At 45.8% G+C, this 25,609-nt stretch overlaps 1 protein-coding gene across 1 annotated transcript in view; it reads right to left on the bottom strand.

Moving 5' to 3' along the window:
* LOC141114011 (tyrosine-protein kinase Srms-like) overlaps window positions 1-25,609 on the bottom strand; it is a 64,122-nt gene that overhangs the window by 34,489 nt on the left and 4,024 nt on the right. Inside the window, exon 2 of the mRNA XM_073607432.1 lies at window positions 12,325-12,446. Coding sequence (XP_073463533.1) covers window positions 12,325-12,446 — 122 coding nt within the window. The remainder of the gene's footprint in view (window positions 1-12,324; window positions 12,447-25,609) is intronic.

Below are 25,609 nucleotides of genomic sequence, written 5' to 3'. Positions count from 1 at the left end.
CCTGTTACACGGACTTGCTCTGGCCAGTTACCCCAGTTTCAGCTAACCACTTGTTTGCAGCTTCTCCTGTGTCCACAGTTACTCGGACTTCCTTCAGGAATCCAGTCCCTTCCGGAAGCCCGTGCCTCCGTGTGCCCCCAACTCCCTGTATCACCTCCAGGGGTCGGGTGCGCGTGGTCGTAAGGGCGAGCCGCTCTCGGCATCTCGGCCTCGGTGAGTATAGTCCACGACAGTACTAACCAGCCAGATGTCTGAGGCCGACAGAGCGCGCTCTCCTTTGGAGATCCTGTGCCAACAGGTCTCCACCCTGGCCGACTCAGTCCAGAAGCTACAGGAGGGGTATGCTCAAGTTGACAGCCGCCTCCAACAGATTGCTGGAGTACTTCCTTCCGCCACTGCAGTTCCGGCACCCAGCAATGAAGGGGCACTCCCCCAGGCCGCCGCCAGCCCTACCGTTGTCATGGCACTTCCTGAACCCAGGGTCCCTACGCCCGAACGGTTCTCCGGAGACCGTAAAAGATTCAGGTCTTTTAAAAACGCCTGTTCGCTTTACTTTGCCCTTCAGCCCCGGACATTTGCATCAGAGATCGTCAAAGTGGGTTTTGCTATCTCACTACTGTCAGAGGAACCTCAGGCCTGGGCTCATGGCTTAATGGAACAGGGAAGTCCTATGTTAAATTCCATAGACACCTTCTTCGAGGGTATGTCCCAACTCTATGATGATCCGCAACGGAAGGCTACCGCTGAAGCCACTCTCCACCACTTGTCCCAAGGAAGAAGACCCATCGAAGATTATACGGTGGAATTCCGCAAGTGGGCGGCCGACACAAATTGGAACGAGCCGGCTCTCCGCTACCAGTACCGTCAAGGCTTGTCTGAACTCCTCAAAGATGAGCTAGCCAGGATGGAGACCCCGGAGACCTTGGAAGAGCTCATTCAAGCAGCCACGAAGCTGGATAGGCGCTTGCGTGAACGTCGCTCGGAGCGGTTTCAGGGTCCACGCCCTACGTGGACGCCGTTTAGAACTCCATCCACGCCACCACCGTCTGCCACAACACCTCCTGAAGCTGAGCCCATGCAGCTAGGCCTGGTCCGGGCCCCGCTAACTTCGGAAGAAAGGCAACGCAGACGACAGTCCAATCTGTGTCTGTACTGCGGGGGAGCGGGACACTTCCTGCGCAATTGTCCAATAAGGCCCAGTAAGTTCCTTCAGCCTAGATTAATGAATCATCTGGATAACAATGCTCCAAAATCTTATGTGATGTTGTCTGTTTCCTTGCAGCTGCCGGAAGGGGAGTCTCGCCTACCCGCCATCATTGATTCAGGGGCCTGTAGCTGCTTCATGGATGCAGCCTTGGCCCGCAGCCTCCGTATCCCCTTGCAAACAAAGGCCCAAGGCTTACAAGTGCATCTAGCCGATGGCTCTCTTCTCAGTTCAGGTCCCATCACCCAGGAGACCCAGCCTATCTTAGTAATCACCGATTCCGGGCATCAGGAATTCCTACGGCTCGACCTCATCCATTCTCCCATCTTCCCAGTCATCCTTGGCCTGCCTTGGTTACAAGCTCATGATCCGCAGATCCAATGGAGCTCCAAGATGGTGTCCTTCTCCTCTCCATACTGCTTGGAGCATTGCCTCCCTCTAACCCCGAAGGTCTGTGCCACGGTTACTGCCTCGTCAGATAACCTTCAACAGATCCCCTCTGAATATCTGGAGTTCCAGGAGGTCTTTAATAAACAAATGGCTGACCGCCTACCACCTCATCGGCCTTATGACTGTCCGATCGACCTGTTGCCGGGATCCGTGATTCCGTTCGGTCGTATATTCCCTCTCTCCGAGACCGAACTGGAGGCGCTCAGACAGTACATCGATTAGAATCTGGAAAAGGGGTTTATCCGTCCTTCATCCTCACCTGCTGGAGCAGGAATATTCTTCGTCGGGAAGAAAGATGGGTCCCTTAGACCTTGTGTGGACTACCGGCAGCTCAACAATATCACCATTAAGAATAGATACCCATTACCACTCATCCCGGAGCTATTCCAACGATTTCGATCTGCTAGGGTCTTTTCCAAACTAGACCTGCGGGGTGCCTATAACCTTGTTAGAATCAGAGCCGGGGATGAATGGAAGACAGCGTTCAGATCCAGGTTTGGACACTTCGAGTATCTGGTGATGCCATTCGGGCTATGCAATGCTCCAGCCACATTCCAGCACCTAGTAAACGACATATTCCGAGAATACCTGGATGACTTCCTTGTCGTTTACCTGGATGACATACTCATTTTCTCTCCTACGATTGAGTTACACAGGGGGCATGTCAAGAAGGTCCTTACTATACTAAGACAGCACAAGCTTTATCTAAAGATGGAGAAATGCGAATTCGAGAGATCAGTGGTACAATTCCTAGGGTTCATCATATCGGCCGGCGGAATCGCAATGGATCCCCAAAAGATACAGGCCATCCAAGATTGGCCAGCTCCATCTGATAAAAAGGGGGTTCAACGCTTCATAGGTTTTGCTAACTTTTATCGGAGATTCATTGTCGGATTCTCGACCATTGTAGCACCCATCACCCAGCTAACCCGTCAGCACAACCTTTTCCGGTGGAGTGAGGCCGCACAAGAGGCTTTTTCGAAATTAAAGAATTTGTTCAGTTCGGCTCCAATTCTTTGCCATCCTGATCCTGCTCAACCATATGTTTTGGAGGTGGACGCTTCAGAAATTGCCACAGGAGCAATTCTCTCTCAGAGACAAGGGCCCAAGGCTATCCTTCACCCTGTTGCATTCGCTTCCCGGAAGCTCAGCCCGCCCGAGCTAAACTATGATGTAGGTGACAGGGAGTTGCTGGCCATAAAGTTTGCGCTTGAAGAATGGAGGTATCTGCTCGAAGGTGCATTACATCCGGTAATGATATTTACAGACCATAAGAACCTGGAGTACTTACGGACAGCAAAGCGATTAAGACCTAGACAAGCCCGCTGGGCCCTCTTTTTCTCCCGCTTCAACTTCCATATATCCTATAGACCCGGTTCAAAGAATGGAAAGGCAGACGCACTCTCACGGATGTTCTCGGCAGAGTCCCAGGCGTCAGAACCTGGTACTATCCTGTCTTCCCAAAACTTCCTTGGGGTAGCACAAGTGGATTTGATGTCATCCATCAAATCATCATCCAACTCTTGCACGGAACCAGAGGTGCAGTCCCTGAAGAGAAATGGTAACTTCTTCTGGATCCGTGGAAAAATTTTTGTACCTCAGGAGACACGGTCACTAACCCTCCAGATGTGCCACGACCATAGACTCGCAGGGCATTTTGGAGTGAGGAAAACGTCTGAGCTGGTTTCCCGTTCCTTTTGGTGGCCTGGGTGGAGACAGGATTGCAAGAGGTATGTGGCATCCTGCCCTCCGTGTCAGCGGAACAAGGGGCGAAACACCAAGTCCTGGGGTTTACTAAGACCCCTACCGATCCCTGAACGACCATGGTCTGACGTCTCCATGGACTTCATAGTAGACCTGCCAGCCTCGGGGGGCTTTACCACTATTTTTGTCGTGGTTGACCGTCTCTCCAAGATGGCCCATTTTTTGCCCATGAAAGGCACCCCCTCGGCCTTAGAAACTGCCAATATTTTTTTCAAGGAAATCATCAGACTCCATGGCGTACCAAAGAACATCGTATCGGACAGGGGTGTACAATTTACGTCCAAATTCTGGAGGGAGCTTTGCAAAGCCTTAAATATCAAAGTCTGCCTCTCATCAGCCTACCATCCTCAGAGTAACGGCCAAACGGAGAGGACGAACCAGACCCTAGAGCAATATCTGCGATGCTTCTGCTCGGGATCCCAAGATGACTGGGCAAGCCTTCTCCCATACGCTGAATTTGCGTATAACAATTCTGTTCACACCGCTACTAACCAAACGCCTTTCTGGGCAAATTGTGGTTTTCATCCCACCTTCCTGTCCAACAATGTTCCCGAAATAGCAGTCCCTGCCGTGCATGACAGAGTGACCTCCTTACAGGCAAATTTCCGAAGAATTCAGGACATGTTGCTGAGGGCTCAAACGGATTACAAGGAGCAATATGACCGAGGCAGGGGAAAAGATCCAACCTTTAAACTTGGAGAAGAAGTCTGGTTATCCACTACTAACCTTAAACTATCCGTGCCTTCACGGAAATTGGGACCCAAGTTTATTGGTCCTTTCCCCATCAAAAGGATTATCAACCCTGTGGCTATGGAGCTAGCATTACCAAAGACTTATAGGATCCACCCTGTCTTCCACGTGTCCTTACTGAAGCCTGTGGTGGACAACACCTTTCCGGAAAGAGGGGAACCTCCTCCACCACCAGTTAGGGTGGATGGTGAGAATGAATTTGAGGTGGAGTCCATCCTTAACTGTAGGAAGAAGGGCAGACAACTGCAGTATTTGATCCAGTGGAAGGGTTATCCACCTGAGGACAACTCTTGGGAACCTGCAAGGAACCTACATGCACCACGCTTAATTCAAGCCTTCCACCGAGACCACCCGGAAGTAATGTCCAGTCTGGGCGTTCAGTGTCCGCCCTTAGGAGGGGGGCACTGTCAGGAGGCACAAGCCGCCTCCGTCCGCCGGGCTCCACGGCGCATGCGCGGAGGACTCACGCTGCGCCGTGCACTCGTTCGCGGCCCAGCTGTGCGGCGCGCGCGGGTGCACGGCGGTCCCCGTGTGCGCGCCGTGGCCGTGCGGGTGCCCGGCGGCGCGTCACGCTGACGCGCTCACCGGTGGGCTACTTCTGACGGCTCCAGCGCCCAGTCGGGTTGCTGGTTAGTCGTCAGCTGTGCCCTGTCCTGTACCCAGTTTCCTTGTTATACTCCCTGTGATACTCTCTCTGCCTGTTGATACCCCCAGACCTCTGCTAGTTAACGGATACCCTCTCTGCCTGCCGGATACCCCCAGACCTCTGCTAGTTAACGGATACTCTCTCTGCTTGCTGGATACCCTGACCTCTGCTAGTTAAACGGATACTCTCTCTGCTTGCTGGATACCCTGACCTCTGCTAGTTAAACGGATACTCTCTCTGCTTGCTGGATACCCTGACCTCTGCTAGTTAAACGGACACTCTCTCTGCCTGCTGAATACCTCTGACCTCTGCTTGTTTTACGGATACCCCTTGTCTGCCTGATACCCCTGATCTCAGCCTGTTACACGGACTTGCTCTGGCCAGTTACCCCAGTTTCAGCTAACCACTTGTTTGCAGCTTCTCCTGTGTCCACAGTTACTCGGACTTCCTTCAGGAATCCAGTCCCTTCCGGAAGCCCGTGCCTCCGCGTGCCCCCAACTCCCTGTATCACCTCCAGGGGTCGGGTGCGCGTGGTCGTAAGGGCGAGCCGCTCTCGGCATCTCGGCCTCGGTGAGTATAGTCCACGACAAGTATTTGCCTGGAGTTCGGATTTAATATGGGTTCTCTGGAGTCTCTGGATCTGCTTTCCTGAATATGTAGTGTACAGCATCTCTCCCTGCTTACTGTAACACCAATCAGAGCCACGTTTATAAGGCAGGCTCGAATCTGTTCAGTGGCCACAAGGGGCTTGTTAGTACCTAGAGTGGGCGTGTCTGGGAATTTTTTACGAGCATAATCCGTTCCAGGAGAATGCTTGTAATCCAAAGTACTCACATATCAAAGCGAGTTTCCCCATAGAAGTCAATGGAAACGAAGATAATTTGTTCCGCATTGACTTCTATTACATGCAATACTGCATGTGGCCAGAGGTGGGGGGGGGCGCTGGAGAGCCTCAGAAATACTCTGTGACAGCTCGGCTGAACTCGGAAAGCCTTGGTAAGGCTCGGAAACACTCGGGAACTGAGTATTTCCAAGTGGTTCCCAGTATTTCCGAATGGCTCCAAATGGCTCCGAACCGTTCTGAGTGTCCCCGGCGCCCCCGCACCTCTGGCCAAATGCGGTACTGCACACCCCATTAGCTTGAATTCTGCTCACTTTGCGAGACAACACTCGCAAACTGAGTCAGAATAAAAAAAAAAAAAAAAAAGTTGCTCGTCTTTCAAAACGTTTGTTAACCTCGTTACTCATAAACCAAAGTTCCACTGTGTGTGTGTATGTATGTATGTGTGTGTCTGTATGTGTGTGTATATATATATATATATATATATATATATATATATATATATATATATATACACACAGTATCTCACAAAAGTGAGTACACCCCTCTACATTTCTGTAAATATTTTATTTTATCTTTTTTATGTGACAACATTGAAGAAATGACACTTGTCTACAATGTAAAGTAGTGAGTGTACAGCTTGTATAACAGTGTCAATTTGCTGCCCCCTCAAAATAACTCAACACACTACTATGGAAGGGGCGATTCCCCTAACTTTTCCCACAAAGTTGGGAGCATGAAATTGTCCAAAATGTCTTGGTATGGTGACGCTTTAAGAGTTCCCTTCACTGGAACTAAGGGGCCAAGCCCAACCCCTGAAAAACAACCCCACCCCATAATCTCCCCTCCACCAAATGGTTTGGCCCAGTGCACAAAGCAAGGTCCATAAAGACATGGATGAGCGAGTTTGGGGTGGAGGAACTTGACTGACCTGCACAGAGTCCTGACCTCAACCCAACAGAACACCTTTGGGATTCTCGTTCAACATCAGTACCTGACCTCACAAATGCTCTTCTGGAAGAATGGTCATACATTCCCATAGACACACTCCTAAACCTTGTGGACAGTCTTCCCAGAAGAGTTGAAGCTGTTATAGCTGCAAAGGGTGGGCCAACTCAGTATTGAACCCTATGGACTAGGACTGGGATGTCATTAAAGCTCGTGTGTGTAAAGGCAGGCGTCCCAATACTTTTGGTAATATAGTATAGTAGTGTAGTATATATTACAGCAATGTCGTCTTCTCTCTATGCATCTCAACCAAAAAAAAAAAACTTTTAAAACTTCTAAATATATTTAAACAAAATGTTTTTAAATTTGGCCAAAAACAAAATGAATGATTGTGTTCTTGCAGAACAGGTCGGCTCTGGAGCCACACCTATAAAAAGGGCCACAGAGGGCTTATCTAGGGTAAACTAACTGACCTTTGTTATTTACTCTCTTGTGTATAACGTAAGCTAGAACCAGGAAACCGAAACTACAGACAAAACCTTCATTCCACTTAAAGGGGTTGTAAAGATAAAAATTTTTTCACCTTAATGCATTCTATGCATTAAGGTGAAAAAACTTTTGACAGTACCGCCGCCCCCAGCCCCCCCGTTTTACTTACCTGACGCCTCGAATCTTCGCTGCTCGTCCTCATTGCAGCTCAGCCTGGTCGCTGATTGGCTGCAGTGGATGGATTGAAAGCAGCGCAGCCATTGGCTCGCGCTGCTGTCAATCACATCCGATGACGCGGCGCGCCGGGGGGCGGGGCCGAGTGATACAGCGAGCGGCTATAGCCGCCGGCTGTATCACGGGAGCGCGCCCGCAAGCACTCACCACCATGCGAGGGAGCTCGCATTAAGGTGGTTAGTTCTTGCGGGGAGGAGCTGAAACAGCCGCCGAGGGACCCCAGAAGACCAGGTTCGGGGCCACTCTGTGCAGAACGAGCTGCACAGTGAAGGTAAGTATGATATGTTTGTTATTTTAAATAAAAAAAAAAATTACCTTTACAACCCCTTTAAATTGACACATAAATCCTTCTGTGAGAATTTCCTATGCAAATACCAACTAGACATTAGTTAGTATTTGCATAGGACATTCTCAAAGAAGGATTTATGTGTCAAAGGGCCGGACTAAAGCCCAATAGACCTCAGTGGTGGGCAGGGCAGGACTTAGGGTGGTGGGGGCCCCTGAGCTTGAGTCACTTTTGGGCCCTACCTTCTATACATTACTTTAAACCTTTCGTTTTCTTTTAAGCGCGCCACTCTGATACCGTTTGTCCGCCATGACATCACTGTCTAATGCAGACAGGTTTTCTCAACGGCAGTAAACGAGGCACTACGTAACTGCCAATAACCAATCAGTAAACCTCAAGATAAGAGTTTAAGGAATTTTAAGGAAAAAAACCTATATTTAAATGCTCATCAATGCAACCTTGCACAGCGTCCATCTGCATGTTTGTCCAGTGTCATTTGCAGCCTTGCAGCTTTATCAGTGTCATTTGCAGCCTTATCAGTGTCATTTGCAGCCTTGCAGCCTTGTCAGTGTCATTTGCAGCCTTGCAGCCTTATCAGTGTCATTTGCAGCCTTACAGCCTTATCAGTGTCATTTGCAGCCTTGCAGCCTTATCAGTGTCATTTGCAGCCTTACAGCCTTATCAGTGTCATTTGCAGCCTTATCAGTGTCATTTGCAGCCTTGCAGCCTTATCAGTGTCATTTGCAGCCTTACAGCCTTATCAGTGTCATTTGCAGCCTTATCAGTGTCATTTGCAGCCTTGCAGCCTTGTCAGTGTCATTTGCAGCCTTACAGCCTTATCAGTGTCATTTGAAGTCTTGCAGCCTTGTCAGTGTCATTTGCAGCCTTGCAGCCTTGTCAGTGTCATTTGCAGCCTTACAGCCTTATCAGTGTCATTTGAAGCCTTGCAGCCTTATCAGTGTCATTTGCAGCCTTGCAGCCTTATCAGTGTCATTTGCAGCCTTACAGCCTTATCAGTGTCATTTGAAGCCTTGCAGCCTTATCAGTGTCATTTGAAGCCTTACAGCCTTATCAGTGTCATTTGCAGCCTTGCAGCCTTATCAGTGTCATTTGAAGCCTTGCAGCCTTATCAGTGTCATTTGCAGCCTTATCAGTGTCATTTGAAGCCTTGCAGCCTTATCAGTGTCATTTGCAGCCTTGCAGCCTTATCAGTGTCATTTGAAGCCTTGCAGCCTTATCAGTGTCATTTGCAGCCTTATCAGTGTCATTTGCAGCCTTACAGCCTTATCAGTGTCATTTGCAGCCTTGCAGCCTTATCAGTGTCATTTGCAGCCTTACAGCTTTATCAGTGTCATTTGCAGCCTTACAGCCTTATCAGTGTCATTTGCAGCCTTACAGCTTTATCAGTGTCATTTGCAGCCTTACAGCCTTATCAGTGTCATTTGCAGCCTTACAGCCTTATCAGTGTCATTTGCAGCCTTGCAGCCTTATCAGTGTCATTTGCAGCCTTACAGCCTTATCAGTGTCATTTGCAGCCTTACAGCCTTATCAGTGTCATTTGCAGCCTTGCAGCCTTATCAGTGTCATTTGCAGCCTTACAGCTTTATCAGTGTCATTTGCAGCCTTACAGCCTTATCAGTGTCATTTGCAGCCTTACAGCTTTATCAGTGTCATTTGCAGCCTTACAGCCTTATCAGTGTCATTTGCAGCCTTACAGCCTTATCAGTGTCATTTGCAGCCTTGCAGCCTTATCAGTGTCATTTGCAGCCTTACAGCTTTATCAGTGTCATTTGCAGCCTTACAGCCTTGTCAGTGTCATTTGCAGCCTCCATCTGCAGCCTTGTCCGTGTCATTTGCAGCCTTGCCCAGGTTTCAGTTAAACTGCAGTGACTTGTCAGTGTCACTGCAATTTAAATATGGCGCCGCTGAGATACACAGAGCCGGTCCTGTGTATCTCGGCTCCTGTCGGCTTTTCTCGGCTCCTCTGGCAGTCCCGCCCAGTCCCGCCCTATGATGGACATAACACAGGTCCAATGGCGGGACTGGGCGTGACTGTGAGCGGAGCCGAGCGCCGCCACCGCCGGAGCTAGCCGAGTGCACTCGCCTATACTCGGCTAGCTCCGCTCACAGTCACGCCCAGTCCCTGTGTTATGTCCATCATAGGGCGGGACTAGGCGTGACTGGGAGCGGAACTAGCCGAGTATAGCCGAGTACACTCGGCTGGGGCCCACGGGGCCCCCTATTGGGCGGGGCCCATGGGCTTGAGCCCAGTCAAGCCCTATGGTAAGTCCGGCCCTGGTGGTGGGACCTGTACACCACACGTTTACCTCAAAATTGTAATTATTCCTAAACTTTATGTCCCTGAGTTGTTCAATAAAAAATACTCTCCCATATAGAAGTCAAAAATTTTAAATTGTACCATTAAAAACCATTAAAGAATATGTAAGCCCAACATTTCATGTTCCTGATATGTGTCTGCTGTACCATGTGGTTGTGTTTGTAGTTGTGCCGCAGTGCAAGGAGCCATACTGACAAAGCAAAGGATTACACCCATAACCCTAACCAAAAAAGTCCACCCTCCGATCCTTGGTGCACCGTAGTCCGTACACAGCCCTGGAGTGAGTATCCATCATAATGTTCAGCTATGACAAGTGCTCAGTGGGCAACGTGACCAATGAGAAGTGGTTCCTTTTTTTTTTTTTTTTTTAAGAAACCTCAACAGAAGAAAGAAGTATCACATACACTTCTCATCGGCCAGCACAGTCATGTGGCTGCGCTGACCAATGAGCTTTTGCCATTGCAAGGATTATGATAGATACTCACTCCAGGGCTGTGTATTACAGAGTACAGACTGCTACATATTCATACCCTTTGAATTTTTCCACATTTTTGTCATGTTACAACCAAAAAAACGTAAATGTGTTTTATTGGGATTTTACGTGATAGACCAACACAAAGTGGCACATAATTGTGAAGTGGAAGGAAAATGATAAATGGTTTTCAATTTTTTTTTACAAATTAATATGTGAAAAGTGTGGCGTACATTTGTATTCAGCCCCCTTTACTTTGATACCCCTACCAAGACACGGCCGTCCACCTAAACTGACAGGCCAGGCAAGGAGAGCATTAATCAGAGAAGAGCCAAGAGGCCCATGGTAACTCTGGAGGAGATGCAGAGATCCACAGCTCAGGTGGGAGAATCTGTCCACAGGACAACTATTAGTCGTGCACTCCACAATTCTGACCTTTATGGAAGAGTGGCAAGAAGAAAGATATTGTTGAAAGAAAGCCCTAAGAAGTCCTGTTTGCAGTTTGCGAAAAGCCATGTGGGGGACACAGCAAACATGTGGAAGAAGGTGCTCTGGTCAGATGAGACCAAAATTGAACTTTTTGATCTAAAAGCAAAATGCTATGTGTGATGGAAAACTAACACTGCACATAACCCTGAACACACCATCCCCACCGTGAAACATGGTGGTGGCAGCATCATGTTGTGGGGATGCTTTTCTTCAGCAGGGACAGGGAAGCTGGTCATAGTTGATTGGAAGATGGATGGAGCCAAATACAGGGCAATCTTAGAAGAAAACCTGTTAAGAGTCTGCAAAAAACTTGAGACTGGGGCGGAGGTTCACCTTCCAGCAGGACAACGACCCTAAACATACAGCCAGAGCTACAATGGAATGGTTTAGATCAAAGCATATTCATGTGTTAGAATGGCCCAGTCAAAGTCCAGACCTAAATCCAATTGAGAATCTGTGGCAAGACTTGAAAATTGCTGTTCACAGACGCTCTCCATCCAATCTGACAGCTTGAGATATTTTGCAAACCAGAATGGGCAGAAATCTCACTCTCTAGATGTGCAAAGCTGGTAGAGATATCCCCAAAAAGACTTGCAGCTGTAATTGCAGAGAAAGGAGATTCTACAAAGTATTGACTCAGGGGGGCTGAATACAAATACACCCCACACTTTTCACATATTTATTTGTAAAACAATTTGAAAAACATTTATCATTTTCCTTCCACTTCACAATTATGTGCCACTTTGTGTTGGTCTATCACATAAAATCCCAATAAAATACATTAACGTTTTTGGTTGTAACATGACAAAATGTGGAATATGTCAAGGGGTATGAATACTTTTTTAAGCCACTGTATGGCTGAATGGTCTTGCCTACTAAAAATGACTTATGATTCTGTTTGTGCAAAGTTGTGCTCTGGATATCGGTCTGGGAAACATACCTAAGCTGGTGTTTTTAAAGCGAACAGCACAGGGTGCCAAAAAAGTGCAGTATATAGGAAAATACTTTATTAAAAATCACAAAGTATTTTTCTATATACTGCACTTAGTTGGCGCTCTCTGCTGTTTTCTTTATATATTGCAGAGATTGCTTCAGCCTCATTTAAGGAGCTCATTCTACCATCTCCTCCTGTCAGAAAATTCCTAGCATTGGGTTGACATGGCAGTGTAGCAGAACCTGATCAGATAACAATGTCGCCCCTCCCTTTTGAGTCCTGCTGTGTAGGAGATCACAGGTAGCTAATAAATTGACAGATTCAGGTGCCTATACTAGCTGAATTAAAAAAAAATGCACTACATTCTCTGTTGGTTGTCTTTTCATATCATCTCAGAAAAACATGGATAAACAAAAATCTGAAAAAAATAATGTAATTATGGGTGGAGTAGTCCTTTAAAAGGAGTTTTCACATCTCACCTGACAGTGAATATTGTCCAGGGATGCTGTCGCTGGGTCGGACCAGGTAAGATCCATGAGCATTAGGTGGGGAGAGCAAAAACCTTTCAGCTTCATATCTTCCGGATGCTTCCACGTACCAGCTGAAACCCAAAAAGCAGAAGTTCAGGTAAAGAATTAGCAATACTCAGATTGATTGATATACTTGTAGAGGCCACGTTGTGTTTTTAGTGACTTTTTAAGAAGGAACTGATGGATAACGAGCACACTTGGGAACCAAGTTAAAGGGATAGTCATTGCATGTCCCATAGTATAGCTGTAGTGAATTATGGGAAAGAGTCATGATGGTTCATCTCGTAGAAATGTTTTATCGCTACTCATTCTTACATTTTCATTAAGAAGGGACTATGGGAAAGATGATAAATACACAGAAGTATGTGGACCCTCCCCAAATTATTGAGTTCAGGTGTCTCCAGAGAAGGGTAATGCTGGTGCTATAGTACAACATACAAAGACATTTTAGGCAATTGTAGTCTTTCAACAGTTTGAAGAAGGTCCTTTTTTCTGTTCCATCATGACTACACCCCTGTGCACAAAGCCAGCTCCAAAAAGATATGGTTTGGTGTGGAGGAGCTGGAGAGGCCTAGCAGAGCCCTGACCTCAACCCTATGGACCACCTTTTGGATGAATTGGAATACCAGTTGTGAGCCAGGTCTTCTCATCCATGGGAGGTACCTGATCCCATAAATGTTCTTTTGGCTGAATGGGTCCCAGTTCCTACAAACACCACTTCAAAATCTTGTTTAAAGAAAAGTGGAGGCCATTATAGGCGCAAAGGGTGACCAAATCTATAGTTATGGAATGGTCAATAACCAACAAGGTGTGATGGTTAGGTGTTTACATACTCTTGGTCATTTAGTGTAGTTGGATTCCGACTACCTAAAACCACCTTTTGATGTGAAAGATCCGTTTATACACTGAGAGGGTTCCTTGACTTCAGGGCTGGATTTTAGCGCAAGGTAGGTAGGTTGGGATGGCAGCTGCCAACGTGGGCTTGCATGATTAATGGTTCAAAAACCTCTTAAAAACGGTTGTGTCTAAAGTTGACCATGCATGTTACAATTTGAATTTGCAATCTCCTTTAGATCAACTATGGAGCATAAGGGTCTGCCTGATTGGACACCAATTGCCCTCACGGTATATAATTTTGGTATATTTAAAGGAGATTATCCAATCTGCTTGCACTGTGTATTGCCAGCTTAATGTCAGCATTACATTTAAACATGTAACCTTCCAGAAAGACAGAGTGACCGTTTGTCCTGCCGCACCTATCGTGGAGTGGGTCCTAAGTGTAGCAATAAGGGTCAGCCGTTCTGCTTACAGTCCCAGCTTGCTTTGCAGCAATTACAGCTGATCTTAAGCTAGCTAGATGGTTAAAATCTTGGCCGGTTCAGCAGGGACTGGCCGAGATTTGAAACATGTATGGGCAGGCTGATTGTACCCAAGTTGATTGATCTACTTGGGTACAACCAGCATCCCATATTTTTTATGCAATTATTGCCAGTGGCTATAGCTGCTAACCAGCAGGAACGGCTCCCTGTGCTCCCCGCTGAGAGAACACAATAGCTCCATGGGTGTCAGTGTTGATGGGGAAGCAGAGCAATTTTCTTTCTTGCAACCTGTGGTTGCAGGAAAGAAAATTGCACCATCTATGGCTGGCTTTAGTGAAATACTGACTCAAAGCCAATCAAATTAGAAAGCTCTGTGTGTGGATGAGAAATAATCCACCCCTGGTTAACTAGTTCAGATCCGCGCTATGGCCAAATGACCGCTACAGTGCGGACCTGCTTTGCCGGGGGTACGTCTACTGCCCGAGCGGCCTGTGCGCGCCCTGCAGGGTGCGCTCTGTGATCAGCGAGTCTATGAGACTCGCTTGATCACAGATCGGAGTACACTGATCACGTGGTAAGGAGTACCCCTTACCACGTGATCAGCTGTCAGCCAATGACAGCTGACCATGTAATGTAAACAGAGCCGGTAATCGGCTATTTTTTTCTCCTCGCACTGACAGCGTGAGGAGAAAAAAAAAGCCGTTCACCGGCGGCTGTGATAGGGACATCGGTCCCGATCAAGGACATTGCCCCAAGCTTACCTGTGCCACCTGCCAGTGCCACCTAGCAGTACACAACAGTGCCGCCTACCAGTGCCCACAGTGCCACCTATCAGTGCCCACAATCAGTGCCTCATCAACAGTGCTGCCCACCAGTGTCACCTACCAGTGCCCATCAGTGGCACCTATCAGTGCCCATCGGTGCCATCTATCATTGTACCTATCAGTGCCACCCATTAGTGCCACCCATCAGGGCCCATCAGTACCGACTTATCAGTGCCTATCAGTGCCCACCAGTGCCGCCTCATCAGCGCATATGAATGAAGGAGAAAAATTACCTGTTTGCAAAATTTTATAACAAACTATGAAACATGATTTTTTTTTTTTTTACAAAATTTTCCATCTTTTTTTGTTTGTTTAGCAAAAAATAAAAACCCCAGCTGTGATTAAATGCCACCAAAAGAAAGCGCGATTTGTGTGAAAAAAATGATAAAAATTTCATTTGGGTACAGCGTTGTATGACCGTGCAATTGTCATTCAAAGTGCGTCAGCGCTGAAAGCTGAAAATTGGTCTGGACAGGAGGGGGGGAGGGGGGGGCACAGGTTGGGGTTTAAGTGCCCAGTAAGCAAGTGGTTAAAATAGATGAAAACCCTAGCTGAATGACATTTGGTTTGCTATAGTTCACCATAAACAATTGCCATTTTTGTTAGTTAAATTTTTTTTGTTGTTTCTCAGTGTTGCTGATTGTCTGCAGCCTCTGTTCTACCACTTCTTGTCTACATGCACTCCATTAATGGCCTCATGGCATTTCTCAGGACAAATTTTCTGATGGTCACTCTATAAAAGGAAGCACATGAAAAAGGACCATCATGGCAGGATCACCGGGGATAATTTTGTTGAAAGCTACCAATACTAAAAATGACTTTGGAAATCAAGTTTGAGATTGTGATAGTGCTTGGGTTTACACCTTCTTTCAGACGTAAAAACACACATGAAAGATATGTCCGTGATCGTTTCCGTGTTTTTCAGGTAGATCTCCACCTCTGCCATGTTTACCTTCCTGTGCCTTATAATAGGATTTTTGATAAGAGTTGAATACACAGCAAAAAATGGAATCACACCTTTTTCAGCTTCGGTAAGAGACGTGGCACTTTACATTTATAATGTTTTTCTTATATGTCTGAGGAGTAATTTGTCACCCCAAGTCTACTACCAGAATGCAGATGGTCATTTATCAGCACCCCCTATTGTACTCAATAAAGTTCATGTTTGAAAATGTTGGCTTGCAAAAGTAGATGGACGCAAAGAAAGACGCCACTCGACGCTGAGCAACCAAAATCAAATGGGGACACCTTTTCTTTGATACGACAAACCAAACATGTCTTGCATCAGTTTTTCACACCAAAGTCTTCTCAGAGAAGTAAGTTCAACAGAGAAGCTTGGTCTTCATGAAATTGCCTTTTCTATTGAAGCAGATCCATCTTTAACATTTACGTCTTGAAAATATAAATAATACGGACTGGCAGGAAGGTTGGACCCCTGTGAAATCGGTGGAATGGTTGACCTCAATGATACGGAGGCAGGGACCTAGCCCCAACCCTATGCCCCTCTATCTGTCTCCAGAACTATTTTCGGGAACCCTCTATACCCCCCCTTCCTTTTTTTCCTACTCTGGTTCCCTATTTTCAAGTTTTTCCATCTTTATATGAGGAGCTGTAAATTTTAAGGCATAATTTATCTACTCCCTATTTTGGTTATCTTGGGGACCACTGAAACATCTATTAACTGACATCCGAGCCTAGGGAACATCTCAATGTATAATCAATGGTCATCTATAAATGTTACACTTTTTGGGAAGGTTTGTTCTGTAACAATTACCATTAAGAAGCATTGAAATCTTTGCTATTGGTCTGCCCCTACTCCTATGTATGTTTGAAATCCCTAAAAAAAAAAAAAAAAAGAGTTGAGAGGAAATCAGTGAATTATTTTTAATTCTTTCTTCAGTGGACCTCACCCAGTTTAGTACTGTCTGAAATACATACGGTATTAAATATGGTTGAAAAAAGACCCAAGTTCATCCAGTTCAACCAACAGAGATTTTTTTTTTTTTATGTACACTAATCATTAGTTTCAAGACTCGCTTTCGGGGGTTTACCCACCTCCCCGATCCAAACACCAATGCACAAAGGTTTAGGAAAATGTTAAAACCCCTTCATAGAGTACTGCAGATTTTTCTGTTTTTTGTTTTTTTTTTTTAATTTGGAAAATGCTTCATTTCCCTTTTTTTTTTTTTTTTTTCCTACAGGCCAAACTTATCTGAAAATAATTTTACTTCCAAAATCATGTCCAGAATATTTATCTTTGCCTTTAAAGTTTCAGGGTGAAATCATGAGGTTATTCAGTGACCTATTAAAAAAGCACAGTCTTGAAGCCATTTAGAATCTTCCAGCATCAAGACAAATGATTCTTTATTACGTTCTTCTAGAATTGTTACTATGACTGGCAGAAGATGCTTCAAGCAACACAAAATTTTATCCTTTTAGGCTGGGTTTACACTGCAGCATGGAGCGACTCAGAGCAGGTGTCTGGTGCATCCCTGTTCACCGTTTCAGGTCCGATTTCAGTCCGAATCTTTGGATGAATTCGGACCTGAAACGGACCACAAGACAGACAGGACTCCTATGCAATTCGCACCGGAGCCACTCTGGAGAAATGTGAATGGACTCCATAGAGAGCCGGTCACAATCTCCTGACATGCGAATTGGATGCGGGGGAAACCCGCATCGTATTCGCAATAGTGTGAACTCAGCCTTACTGCGCCAACCAACCTCCGTATGGAAGGGATGATCAATATACTCCATTTCAAGCTCTCCACTCTCTGGAGAACCTTCCTTGGAGAGCGTGGGACTGTATTTTGTTAACAATCTTAAGGTTGACAAAAGTTTGTTGGAAAATTTTAGTTTTCAGAATATTCATTCCATTTTAGCGATTGGTGGGGTGAATTCGATGATCGATTTTTTTTTTTTACCTCAGTGATGAGAAGTTTTGAAGAAGCAAGATGGGAATTCTAAATGCGAATGTGGTTTCATTTTGGAAAAATCATAGATGTAGCGCACCCATGTATGAGCTGCTGGTGAATATAGTCCAATTTCCCCACTTAAAGTACTCACAACTAGGCACATTTGTCTCAAAGAAACAGTCCTAGGGGTTCTTTTTAGGATTTTTATTGGGAACAATGAACTGGTATAGGGAGGGGGATCATGGGATACCACAAAAACTTTAGACTTGAATAACTTGATGACTCCTTAGCTTTCTGGCTGCACGGTACAAAGATGAAAGTACACAGGATTTCTTTGGAACCACTGTGGAATACGGAGGTGACGTCATGCCCAGGGGACAGTCCTGTTGCCCTGGCATTATGCCACGTCCACGTTCCACAGTGGTTATGGAAGTCCTCCTCTACATCCAATGAGCCGGCTCGCACTGTCCGACACCATCAGTGATGACTGGCTACCGATCTGGAACCCGAGCGACCCCTCTGATACTACTAGATATGCATGTTCCTATGGAACACATGTGAGTGTTTATTTGGCTTCTCCATTAAAGTTCTTATAAATATTGCACTTAGAGGCGCCCTCCCCCCTGTGTGTTTTTGTTGTCTTACAGAGATTTTTTCAGGTCTCTGGGAGGAGATGCCCACCTAGTGCTCTCTTGATACACCATTCCTTCCTGTGAATTTATGGACTTTTGTAGTTTTATGAACTATAATATGACACATATTACAATTGGTTTTATATAAGACTATGGGAGTTTTACACGCTAATTTACCAGATATTGTGCCATATACCTTGCTGTTGTTGATATGCTGATGGTGACCAGTGCCCTGTCCTGAGTTTAAAAGCTACACACAGTCACTAACTCCTTAGCGATGGGGTTGCTTACTCACTTTATCACACGATCATCAGTTACCTCCTGCTGATATCCAGCAGGCTCTTCCTAGTGAGGGAAGTGTAGACTCACACCACCATAGGACAGCTGGATCCTTTTCCACCAACTTCCTCCTGACTTTCTCCAGGGAGCTTCTCCAGACTCAAACTTTATCCCCGGGCTTAAGCTTGCAAATAGGCACCCCAGCTAAGCCTAGCTGGGACCTCTGTGTCTGTGTCTTCCTGGGGGATCATTCCAGGAATCTACCTCAGGGGCAGAACCTCTGCACAGGGATCTTCTCCAACAGGACTGGACCCAAAAACTCAGCTCAACTATTGCTCGAACCTCAGCCTGTTTATGAGCTCTTACCACCTTCTGGGCACTCCTCCCTAGGGATTGGCTGGAGTCCGATAATTATTTAGGCTGCTTGCTGTGTTCTTCCACCCACTATACTTCTAGAAAGAATCCTCTAGAAAACAGGGGGAAGTAGCGGAGCAGCAGCCTGTGAAACACTGAGCAGCCCTAAATAATCAATCTCTGTTCCACTGATTACAGGGGAGCCCAACTAAATGTACCTAGCAGCTTATTTTACACTAGGAGAATGCTACATCCAAATTGTAATTTGCATGTTCTAGACACAAAAGAAACCTGTTTACTACATCTGGAATTCCATTCAAGTAGCAGGTCTCAATGAAATTTTAAGGGCTTTCAAACCAAATTTGTTGACCCAATGATGGCTGGATTGAATGCTCTAAAGAGAGATTTTCATAGGACCATTTGCATGAAATTGTACTGGTACATGGCCAGCTTTAACCACTCTTCTCATTACATCATTCGTTTTCAAAAACTTCCCAATGAGTTCTTGCTGATAAGGATGCAATTTTAAGAAAAATAAATTTGCATCCCTTTGTCACAGCGCTAACCAAATCTATTGGTACCGCCAGTGAAAGCAGGCGATCCATCCATAGTAATGCTGACAAGCTTCTGTGTCTGAACATTTTCAGAGATGAAATATTCTTTCCCTTTACGAAAAGCTTCACGCCGGTATGTCCTTTCAGAGGTACGATTTCATAACACCTTCCTTTACTTCAAAGCCACTGAAAACCATTCTAACAAACAGAGCTTAGTGAGATATCTGTCACATCAACCTATTCATCAAGCTGAAGAGAAAAATAGCTGCAGTCATCCAAGTCCTTATTTCTTTGTGAAATGATTTCAGCTGCCATGACGTTAACGTTTCTTGTAACTGTTCCAGCAGAGAGTTAAAAGTAATTTATGGCAGATATTATTTCTGTTTTGTTGTGAAAGTTATCAAAGAGTGAATTGTCAGATTTTAAAAAAGCTTCTTGAATCATCTCACTAATATATATATATATATATATATATATATATATATATATATATATATATATATATATATATATTTATTTTATTTTTTTTCCTTTTTGCTAATAACTGAGACATGATAAGAGGCCATAGTTGTGTTCATGCTTTTCTCAGGTCTGGTAAACAACATTTGTTGTATAATAGACAAAGTTTTTAATTGTTGCAGTTTCGTATTGATAAGGCTTTGGTGGAAAGTTATTGATTTTAGAATTAGGTGCTCTGAAGCGTTTCTCAACATTTGGTTTCTTGGCTCAAGCAATGGAAGCTTTGCACAACAACACTGCCCTTTCACTTCAAATAACAAGTAATCATGAGCTGAGATATGGGCTGAATTTTTGTTGGCTGGCTTGCTGGACTGAGTGGTGGCCTGAATCAATGGCGTCACTAGGGGGTGGCCAGAGGGGGCCCCTGACCCCCCTAACTTTTTTCTTGTTTTCCCCCTTTGTCCCCCCCCCCCCATTAAAAAAAATATTTTTTTTTTTTTTTTTACAAAAAGGCAGTGTCTTTTTGTTTGCATTCGTAGTGGATGCACCGCATCTTACTCGGGCCGCCGCTGGAGTAACACAGTCTCTATTAAGAGGGAGAGCGTCCCCAGTCAGCTCCTGCGGGTGATTCCTCCCCCCTCCCTCTGCTCGCTGACACTGCATAATGCGAGCGCTCACACAACCACGGCTGCCCGATCTGCTCCTTCCCCTGCATCCTCAGTGGCAGGGAGAAGAGTTGCGGGAAGGACTCCACCAGGACTCTATTACTGAAAAAACAGACTGATTTCTCCCATCCTTAGGACAGGAGAACCAGCCTGTAAATTCCAAGAGTTGCCAGACCAGCGCTGTCAATAGCAGGGGCAGGAAAGCAAGAGGAGGCTGGGGAACCCCACAGTGGCAGAACACCAGGGCCCGGTGGCAAGACAACCTTTGTAACCCTGATAGTTCTCCCACTGCTTTGGACCCTTATATTTTCTTGGTATGCTGGTGACATATATCTCTTGTTTTCTGCCACCCGGGGGGGCCCCAATACAGTAGGAAAGAAGCTCACTGCAGAACATGTGAAAGTGCCATTGTGGGATCGTAGTAAAGGGCCCCAGGATATATAATTGCATTTTATAGTTGCCCCCCTACTTTTGTCCCTGTCACCCCATGTGCCCCCCCTAAATATGAAAGCTGGCAAGCAGATCCTATATCTCCCGCTATCGGGGGGAGGACTGGCACTACTGAACATCCAAATTTATTATTGGGCAGCTGTTCTTGTTACGATTAGGTGGTGGTTCTCCCAGCCCGCACAAAATCCTGCTGTCACTCTCGAAGCAGCCATTTTGGGTTCTTTTGCAGCCCTGAGCAACCTTCCGTTCCGTGGACTTCGGGCTAGTCCTGCCATGACAACTCCGATGCGAACCACCGTAAGGGTCTGGCAGGAGGCTAGGAGGATATATGGGAAACCTAATCATATCTCACCTCATATGCCCCTATGGGGCAATCCCATGCTCCCTCACCTTCACAGTATACCAGACCCCTCTATCTGGGCAAAAAAGGGTATCCTCACACTAAAACATATAGTTCAGGACAGTAGACTTAAGACTTTCCAGGCCCTGAGGCAATCATATGCTGTCCCATCTTCCTTCCAATTTAGATACTGGCAGGTAAAGCATGCCTTTGAAGCTCAGTTCCCTGCACCCCTTATTTTGGAACCAGATTCCATTGAACGACTCCTGATTTCTAGTGTGATGGGGAAGCCACTTTCAACATTATATCTATACCTCACAGTAGAGTATGACACTAAACTAACTAAGACATGGGAAAAATGGAGAGTTGATATCCCTTCCCTAGATGAAGAGGAATGGAAGTGCTTGCTCTCCTACATTCCTTCCATGATTGTGGCGAAAGATAGGTTCATACAAATTAAGTTCCTACACAGAGCGTACTTCACCCCACAGAGACTGGCGCGCATTTACCATCAAAGGGATCCCAATTGTCAGAGATGCAGGCAGGAGGTGGGCACGTTTTGGCACATGGTCTGGTCCTGTCCCAAACTTAAACCCTTTTGGTCAGCAGTAGCCTCCACACTGAGCAATGTCACAGGGTTTAGTGTACCGGTCGATCCTCAGATACTATTGCTTAGTCATTTGGAAGATCTTGAGGGAGATAGATATAGTAAACTGTGTCTTACCTTTGCATTATATTATGCTAGGCGTGAAATCTTAATGGTATGGAAAAAAGCGGAGCCTCCTACTTTGGAGTCATGGAAAAGGTCTGGGAACATGGTACTTCCCCTGTATAGATAGACATATGAAAGTAGGCAATGTCCAGGTAAATTCGATAAGATCTGGTCCTCTTGGGTAGATGCCTCTGGGGTTCCGGAACCCCCTACTCCATAATTATTATGTTGTGAAACTCATTGGAGGAATTCCTAGGTCTCTTTGACTGTTCCCTCTGGGCCCATTCCCTCTTATCCCCCCCCCCCCCTTGCCTTTCCTTCGCTCCCCCTCCTCCCTCCCCCTCCCTTCCCCCTCAGATATTTCTGATATCTGCACAACTGGAATATCTGATAAACAAAGACTACAGGTTGAAGGTTGATTGTACTATTATTCTCCTCTGTACTTTGAATATTCTAAATTATTCTGTAATGTAATGCTGATTTGTTTAATAAAATTTTTCTGTTAAAAAAAAAATATGAAAGCTGGAGATGCCACTGGCCTGAATGGCTGCCTGCTTTGAGTTCTGGCCTGGCTGGATTTGGTTCTGGCCATGGTGGCTGGCTGGGTTGAGTTCTGCCCTAGTTGGCTGTCTGGCTAGTTTAAAGTTTTGGCCCAGGCTGGCTGGCTGGTTTAAATTGAGACCTGGCTGGTTGGGTTCAGCTTGGTTGGCTGGGTTAGGTTTGGCCTTTCAGTCAGGACAGGGCAGGGGACAAGAGTAAGTAACACAGAGTGCAGGCAGGGCTACTGTTATAAACCATGGAGCTCCACACAGCCTTTTGATGAGGCCCCCTTAACCTCACCTACAACCCCCACACCCACCGGGGGGCAGCAGAACAGCAACACTGACATTTTATTTGGCCACCCTAAGAATGAAAAAAAAAAGTCCCTCCTTTGCTCCCACCTCCTGGGCCCCTCTGTTGACCTGATGGGGCTCAGGGAAATGTAATTAAGCCCTGGTAAGCAAGTAGGAGTGGGGTGTGGACTAATAAAACAATAAAGCTGCCCTGGGTCCCCCTGTTTAGCTGATGAGGCTTGAGCCCAGTACAACAGGACCAGGGGTCACGAAGGCCTGACGAAGGAGCATGCATGCTCCGAACGCGAGCGCTACAGTCACGCCCTCCGTTCTCAAGCACCTGACGTCTTCCACCGACATACCTGCTGACGTGCTCACTGTGGGAAATCCAAACCTCGGAGCTACGGACGCCACCGGAAGCGACCGGGGACTGACCCCCCCACTGCAGCCCAGCTGGAAACCGGAGGAGACCCGATGATGAAAAAGAGAACTATCCTATGGCTGATTTTAACTACTCAAATGTGAGTTTAAATTTTAAAAACTTATTAAAGCCTTGTTTTAACTGACTTACTACCCTTAGAGTGGCGCTGCTTTTCTTCTCTTTCTCTTAGAACCAGGGGTCAGTAGTACGTAACGCAGTGTGTAACGGAGTAACACAGAGTATAAAGGTTTGCAGTATGTAACACAGAGTGCAGGGCTCAGTAGTATGCAACACAGAGCGCAGGGGCCGGTAGTATGCAACACAGAGCGCAGGGGTCGGTAGTATGCAACACAGAGCACAGGGGTCGGTAGTATGCAACACAGAGCGCAGGGGTCGGTAGTATGCAACACAGAGAACAGGGGTCAGTAGTATGCAACACAGAGCGCAGGGGTCGGTAGTATGCAACACAAAGCGCAGGGGTCGGTAGTATGCAACACAGAGCGCAGGGGTCGGTAGTATGTAACAGAGCGCAGGGGTCGGTAGTATGCAACACAGAGCACAGGGGTCAGAATAAGGTAAGACAGAATGTGTGCTCTGTCTCTCAGTTGTGTTTTCAGAATTTTCATTCTGTCACACTGGCTTCCTATAGAGAATAAATGGGACTGTTTCAACACACATTACACAGGCATGGTCCACTGTTGCTGGAGTACATTTAGACAAGTGGCGGCATTTAGGCTGCAGGAAATTAACAACACTGAGATGTAACAAAAGATGAAACATTGGCTAAAGCAGAACTACGCTGCATGCGAGCACCACAATTAAAAAATGCTATTTAAAGGATAAGATCACCTTTTGTAACATGTTACACCCATATTTAGGGTTACAGATGCACTGCCTGTATTGGAAGTACGGGCAGACCACTACACAGTCTGCAGGACTGTGGCATTACACCCACGATCTACTGATCGTGGGTGCAATGCTTTACTGGCTCCTAACATAAAAAATAATAAATGCATAATTTTTTTTACCTACAAAAAACAAACAAAATGGCAATCAGTTAGGGATTACATCTATTTAACCACTTCCAGCCCAAGGATGTCATATGACATCGTTGACTTTGAGTGGAGATATCTGAATGATGGGTGCAGCTGCAGGCATCATTCAGATATCATCATTTTCGGACGGCGATGTTCTGCACCATAAGAACAATCATAGCGGCAGTTCAGCCGCTTGATCATTCTTACAGGCGGCGGGAGGGGTTGACCCCCCTCACCTCTCCCGCCTCCCTCCGGTGCTTCTACTGGCTCGCCCGCGCAATTGGAGAGCCGTAGAATGAATCGCCCGCCGCCGGAAGTTGAGCATAGAGATTTCTGGTGACCAAATGGTCCCCAGTCATTTCTATGACCTTCGGAGGCCCAGGTGCGACATTTTGACGTCACGTATGGGCCGGCGGAAGTAAACCATGCCTGGGACGCGGCTGAAAAAGCCAAGACCATTAATTTCTTTTTTGATCTCGGTCTTTCCAGCCTGGAGGAGAGATGTGGGGTCTTATGGACCCCACATCTCTTTAAAAAGAGGACCTGTCACGCACTATTCCTATTACAAGGGGGTTTTACATTCCTTGTAATAGGAATAAAAGTGATTAAAAAAAACATTTAAAGAGAAAGTGTAAAAATGAAAGTAAAACAATGACATTTGTTTTTTTAACCACTTACCCACTGGGCACTTAAACCCCCTTCCTAACCAGACCAATTTTCAGCTTTCGGTGCTCTCAGATTTTGAATGACAATTACTCAGTCATGCAACACTGTACCTATATGAAAATGTTGTCATTTTTTTTTCTCACAAAGAGCTTTCTTTTCGTGATATTTAGTCACCGCTGGGTTTTTTTTTTTTGTGCCATAAAAGAAAAAAGACCGAAAATTCTGTAAAAAAATATGCATTTTTCTTCATTTCTGTCATAAAATTTTGCGAATTTAGTAATTTTTTTTTCAAAAATTTTAGCAAAATGTATACTGCTACATATCTTAAAAATAAAAATAACCCAAATCGGTGTATATTATTTGGTCTTTGTGAAAGTTATAGAGTCCACAAGCTATGGTGCCAATATCTGAAAATTGATCACACCTGAAGTACTGACGGCCTCTCATTTTTTGAGACCCTAACAATCCAGGAAAGTACAAATACCCCACAAATGACCCCTTTTTGGAAAGTAGACATTCCAAGGTATTTAGTAAGATGCATAGTGAGTTTTTTGAAGTTGTAATTTTTTCCCACAATTCTTTGCAAAATCAAGTTTTTTTTTTTTTATTTTTTATTTGTTTCACAAAGTTGTTATATTAGCAGGTTATTTCTCACACACAGCATATGCATAGCACAAATTACACCCCAAAACACATTCTAGTATTCCTCCTGAGTACGGCAATACCACATGTGTGAGACTTTTACACAACGTGGCCACATACAGAGGCCCAACA

This window comes from Aquarana catesbeiana, linkage group LG12, assembly GCF_042186555.1.
Source record: "Aquarana catesbeiana isolate 2022-GZ linkage group LG12, ASM4218655v1, whole genome shotgun sequence".
Classification (NCBI taxonomy): Eukaryota; Metazoa; Chordata; class Amphibia; order Anura; family Ranidae; genus Aquarana; species Aquarana catesbeiana.
Note: the sequence above shows the minus strand (reverse complement) of the source record. Positions and strands in the feature narration are given on the sequence as shown.